General features: G+C 44.4%; 1 protein-coding gene across 4 annotated transcripts in view; it reads right to left on the bottom strand.

Moving 5' to 3' along the window:
• Positions 1-2,880, bottom strand: part of znf318 (zinc finger protein 318) — a 34,988-nt gene extending 32,108 nt beyond the window's left edge. For all 4 annotated transcript variants that reach the window (XM_035991994.1, XM_031319224.2, XM_035991995.1 and 1 more), the window contains exons 1-2: positions 2,413-2,880; positions 478-587 (exon numbers count right to left, since the gene is read on the bottom strand). In XM_035991994.1, coding sequence (XP_035847887.1) covers positions 478-587; positions 2,413-2,664 — 362 coding nt within the window. In that variant the 5' untranslated portion in view covers positions 2,665-2,880. The remainder of the gene's footprint in view (positions 1-477; positions 588-2,412) is intronic.
• Positions 2,881-6,579: the final 3,699 nt, after the last annotated feature.

Here is a 6,579-nt window from a genome sequence, read left to right as displayed (position 1 = left end):
GACTTGGAGTTAGAACGGCACTGAAGTCATTCTTAAAAAAGGAAGATGTGTTCAGAGTTTAAAGTTGAATCCATCAACTAGCGTTGCTCTGATTGGTTGTAGAGCTATCCTATTGCGTGCAGAGGGAATATGAAAGACAACCGTTAGTCCCGCCCCTCGGATTGAGCCCAGCCAATGGTGAGTTCCCAGACCCAACATCTGGATGTGGGGCTGGGTTATCAGGCTATGAAGAGACACCAGTTTTTAGAAAAGCCTCCTAATTCTGTCCTAAAATCCTGGTACTGGTATCAGTAAATACGTGAGTGTTTGCACCAATCTAATACTACGTAATTTAGCCCCGAAAACCCGACTTTGAAAGTATTTCTGTTTCTGAATGAATAAAAGAAAGTTCAACAATGACAGCGGTCATACAGGCTTAACTGCTAAGAGATACAACTAATCCATGACAGCCAATCATATTTCTGTTTTCGTGGGTACCTGTCATGATGGCGTGAGGGGGCGGAGCCAGATGGGCCAGTCAGCTCGTTGCCGACGGTGATGACCAGGTTGTGGTCGATGGGCGCCAAACCCCGCGGTGATGGAGACCTCTGCAACACACACACAGAGACACACACACAGAGACACACACACAGAGACACACACACACACACACACACACACACACACAGAGACACACACACACACAGACACACACAGAGAGACACACACACACACACACACACACACAGAGACACACACAGAGACACACACACACACACACACACACAGACACACACACACAGAGACACACACACACACACACACACACACAGACAGACAGAGACACACACACACACACACACAGAGACACACACACACACACACACACAGAGACACACACAGAGACACACACACACAAACAGAGACACACATACACACACACACACACACACACACACACACACAGACAGACAGAGACACACACACACACAGAGACACACACACACACACACACACACACACACACACAGAGACACACACACACACACAGAGACACACATACACACACACACACACACACACACAGAGACACACACACACACACACACACAGAGACACACACACACAGAGACACACACACACAGAGACACACACACACACACACACACACAGAGACACACACACACAGACAGACAGAGACACACACACACACAGAGACACACACACACACACACACACACACACACACAGAGACACACACACACACACACACACACAGAGACACACATACACACACACACACACACACACACACACACACACACACACACACACAGACAGACAGAGACACACACACACACACACAGAGACACACACACACACACACACACACAGACACACACACACACACACACACACAGACACACACACAGACACACACACACACACAGAGAGACACACATACACACACACACACACACACACACACACACACAGAGACACACACACACAGAGACACACACACACACACACACACAGAGACACACACACACACACACACACACAGAGACACAATTAATATGAAACAAAAAGCAAACTGAAGCCCAGATAGAAGTTGATTTTCATGTAAATAAAGTGAAATAAATGGCTGCCTGAAATGTAACAGGACAACTCAGTGAAAACAAGATAATATCATCAATAATAATGTGACGTAAACTGCTGTTTAATGAAGCCTAAAACATCCATAGTTAGTTAACTAACTCATTCATAAATCAATTCATTGAACAAGTAACGTTACTTAGCACTACCCTTTATAAACCACGGTGTTTAATGTGTTTTACACCTCTAGCTGCGTTAGCTGACGTTAGCTAGCGTTAGCACGGTATATCCGGTGATACAACTTAAAATAATTACATTTTAACTGTTAAACTTGTATAACTATAAGTTACTTGATGTTTTTGTACAGAACAATAAACGTTACACACAGCGGACAAGCGAGGCCGTGCTAAATCGGCAGGTTTTTGAATGGAGTCTGGTGTGAATGTGCTTATAAACAAACTGACTTCAACTGCGCTATATTATCGAGAGACAATAACATTAACTGGCCACAGTTTGTTTGCACATTCATTAATTAATTGTTCAATTAATTCATGGACTTTATTTTGAGCCCGACTGAAAGTTACAAGTTGTCTGGAACATTTCGGAATAAACGTTACACACAACAGACAAGTGAGGCCGTGTTAAATCGGCAGGTTTTTGAATGGAGTTTGGTGTAAATGTGCTATTAAACAAACTGACTTCAACTGCGCTGTATTTTCCAGAGACAACAACATAACAGGCTGTTTCACGTACGTTTACCACATTAGTTTGTTTCACATTAATACATTAATTGTACAATTGATTCATGGACCTAATGGACCTTATTTTACTCACCTCTCTCTGCGGACCTCCGGCCCAGAACTCCCCACCTCTGTGGCTTCCAGACCCGGGGGAAGGGTACCTCCGGCGCGGCGGGGAGCGGCGGTACGGGTCCGGCGGGGGACCGTGGTCGTGGTAGCCGGGGTGGTACGGAGGCCTGGGCCTGTTCCTGTCCTCTCTGTAGCCCGGTGCCGGGTGCGGCCTCGGTCCTCGGCCTTCAAACGGCGGCGGGTAGCCTCCTCGCGGCGGAGGCCGGCCTCGGTACATGTCCGCGCGCACAGATTCTCTGGCTTCCCGCGCTCAACCTTCTGACGTATCCAGCGTTTAGTTTATTTAATGTAAAATGAACCTTAGAGGCACTTTACTTAAAGTTTATACAAATAATAAAGTATGTTTCTGCATACAGACACAGATTCTCAGCATCGATCATTCTCTACATGCACACAAACGTCCTGTTTCTTCCTCTATTGACGGAAATAAACCGGCGGGACTGAAGGCGCTGCTGCCCCCTTCAGGAACAACACGGTACTGCACCGCCGCGGCCCCTATAGGAACAACACGGTACTGCACCATAGTCAGTATATATAATGGAGCAGCAGGTCCCGTGTCTCTGGACGGAGACCAGTGAAGTCTCTTTCCCGGTGATGGCTGAGCGTTACTGAGCAGCCTCCAACTGAGCTTGAAGACGTAGATGTGACGTGAGCAACCTGTCTGAAAGTTGGAAGTCTTCTGGTAGCTGTGCCAAGAGAAATCTCAATCATTCCCAATCTAGCAGAGACGGAGAGCGTAGGTATATGTAAGGAGATAACATAGACACAGGCTAATTATTGATCACTACAATGATAGTTAACATTAGTAATTAAACTTAAACAGCTAATGGAAGTCCAAACTGCCTGAGAGCTTCTCCTGTACTATACGGTAATTCCTCTACTATGAGACAGTAAGTCTCGTGGTTATGACCCAATCGTTAGCCTATTTTTATAAAAACGTCTGCTACGGAGCCATAACGTGAGCTACAAGGTAATGGAGCCTTTTATACATTGTCGTGTTTCTTTAGAAATAAATAATGGACAAATAGAGTCTTTAAACTCTTCAGATGTAAAGTTATTCTCTGTCAAAGTGACGTCAAAATGAATGGCAGTCAATGGGATGCTAACGGGAGCTGATGGCTTGGTAGCATCAAAATGGCGCCATAGGAGCTACGAGCTCTGAGGAGAAGCTGACCCACTTGGGAACAACACGGTACAGCACCGCCGCCGCCACCGCCAATTTATGCTAAATGTCATTTAGTTACTGTATAATAACACAATGCCTTACACAGTCCTATATATTTATCTTTATTTATCTATAGTTTTTTGTTTTACCCTTTGTTTATTTATTTACTTTTTGTTTACTTCCTGTTTATAACTAAAAGTGTATTGTTATTGTTATTCTTATACTGTATTTTTATACCTCTTTATTTTCTATACGTGTACTATACTATATTATACTGTATAATGTACATACTACAAGTGTTTGTAAGCTGAAATCTGCTGCTGGAAATCCAATTTCCTTGCGGGAGTCATCCCAAAAGGATCAATGAAGAGAAGTCTAAGTCTAAGTGACCAGCGCAAATAATTTTTGGTAGAGAAAAAAAATAAGGATTACAGCGATGTCAGCGATAGATTTACTAAACAACAGCTTTGGACCTGGAAAAGATTAAGATGAGGATGAAAAAAGGAGACAAAACCGGTAGAAAGAAGGAGAGTAAGGCAAGAACCGGTCAAAACACACGACAACAACTTCAAAAAAAGCGAGATCTACTTGAATAAAGTGTAAACAGAGCTGTGTAATATTGCAATCAAATATACATTTTAAGTTAAAATTGGTAAAGTATTACAAATATGTACAACTAGCCCTCTATGGTTCCCAAAGTGGGGTTCAGGGGCCCCCAGGGGTCCTTTAGGTGGTTCAGGGACCCCCAGGGGTCCTTTAGGGGGTTCAGGACCCAGGGGTCCTTTAGGTGGTTCAGGGACCCCCAGGGGTCCTTTAGGGGGTTCAGGACCTAGGGGTTGTTTAGGTGGTTCAAAACCTAGGGGTCCTTTAGGGGGTTCAGGGGCCAGGGGTCCTTTAGGGTGTTCAGGGACCCCCAGGGGTCCTTTAGGTGGTTCAGGGACCCCCAGGGGTCCTTTAGGGGGTTCAGGACCCAGGGGTCCTTTAGGTGGTTCAGGGACCCCCAGGGGTCCTTTAGGGGGTTCAGGACCTAGGGGTTGTTTAGGTGGTTCAAAACCTAGGGGTCCTTTAGGGTGTTCAGGGACCCCCAGGGGTCCTTTAGGTGGTTCAGGGACCCCCAGGGGTCCTTTAGGGGGTTCAGGACCCAGGGGTCCTTTAGGTGGTTCAAGACCCAGGGGTCCTTTAGGGGGTTCAGGACCCAGGGGTCCTTTAGGTGGTTCAGGGACCCCCAGGGGTCCTTTAGGGGGTTCAGGACCTAGGGGTTGTTTAGGTGGTTCAAAACCTAGGAGTCCTTTAGGGGGTTCAGGGGCCAGGGGTCCTTTAGGGTGTTCAGGGACCCCCAGGGGTCCTTTAGGTGGTTCAGGGACCCCCAGGGGTCCTTTAGGGGGTTCAGGACCCAGGGGTCCTTTAGGTGGTTCAGGGACCCCCAGGGGTCCTTTAGGGGGTTCAGGACCTAGGGGTTGTTTAGGTGGTTCAAAACCTAGGGGTCCTTTAGGGGGTTCAGGGGCCAGGGGTCCTTTAGGGTGTTCAGGGACCCCCAGGGGTCCTTTAGGTGGTTCAGGGACCCCCAGGGGTCCTTTAGGGGGTTCAGGACCCAGGGGTCCTTTAGGTGGTTCAAGACCCAGGGGTCCTTTAGGGGGTTCAGGACCCAGGGGTCCTTTAGGTGGTTCAGGGACCCCCAGGGGTCCTTTAGGGGGTTCAGGGACCCCCAGGGGTCCTTTAGGGGGTTCAGGACCCAGGGGAACTCACACACACACACACACACACACACACACACACACACACACACACACACACACACACACACACACACACACACACAGACACACACACACACACACACACACATACATACGTGAATGTATGAATGTGTAGCTAGTAGTTGAATATGTATGAAAATGTGTTACCTTTGAATATTCTGTCCATCCGCTTTAATGGGGCAAAAATGTCCGCTAAACGTTGAATTTCTCGGAAATTAAGAATGTTATGAATATTATAAATAGACACGCACCATTCTGAATCAACTTACGCCGCCTTCACACTGGCAGTTGAAATCAGCTCCGTAATACGCAATACGTCCCCAGCGGACGTCCTACTACACCGCTGAAAAGCTTCGGAAGCGACTCACAAAAATGGCGGAGAGACTAGAACGAGTGACGAAGTGTCTGAATGTACGATTCTCTCTGACCTCTCTGATACAGATATGAATAGAGAGGCTGCTGTGTGGAGAAAAGTTGCCCAGGACGTTGACGTGTCACGTCGGTTAAATGTGATATAGGGTATAATGTCAATAGTTAAATATGATATAGGGTATAATGTCAATAGTTAAATATGATATAGGGTATAATGTCAATAGTTAAATATGATATAGGGTATAATGTCAATAGTTAAATATGATATAGGGTATAATGTCAATAGTTAAATGTGATATAGGGTATAATGTCAATAGTTAAATGTGATATAGGGTATAATGTCAATAGTTAAATATGATATAGGGTATAATGTCAATAGTTAAATGTGATATAGGGTATAATGTCAATAGTTAAATATGATATAGGGTATAATGTCAATAGTTAAATGTGATATAGGGTATAATGTCAATAGTTAAATATGATATAGGGTATAATGTCAATAGTTAAATATGATATAGGGTATAATGTCAATAGTTAAATATGATATAGGGTATAATGTCAATAGTTAAATATGATATAGGGTATAATGTCAATAGTTAAATATGATATAGGGTATAATGTCAATAGTTAAATGTGATTTAGGGTATAATGTCAATAGTTAAATATGATATAGGGTATAATGTCAATAGTTAAATATGATATAGGGTATAATGTCAATAGTTAAATGTGATTTAGGGTATAATGTCAATAGTTAAATGTGATATAGCAGTATAATGTCAATAGTTAAATATGATATAGGGTATAATGTCAATAGTTAAATGTGATATAGGGTATAATG

Source organism: Sander lucioperca, chromosome 15 (assembly GCF_008315115.2).
Source record: "Sander lucioperca isolate FBNREF2018 chromosome 15, SLUC_FBN_1.2, whole genome shotgun sequence".
NCBI classification, from domain to species: Eukaryota; Metazoa; Chordata; class Actinopteri; order Perciformes; family Percidae; genus Sander; species Sander lucioperca.
This window is presented reverse-complemented; position numbering and strand designations above follow the sequence as displayed.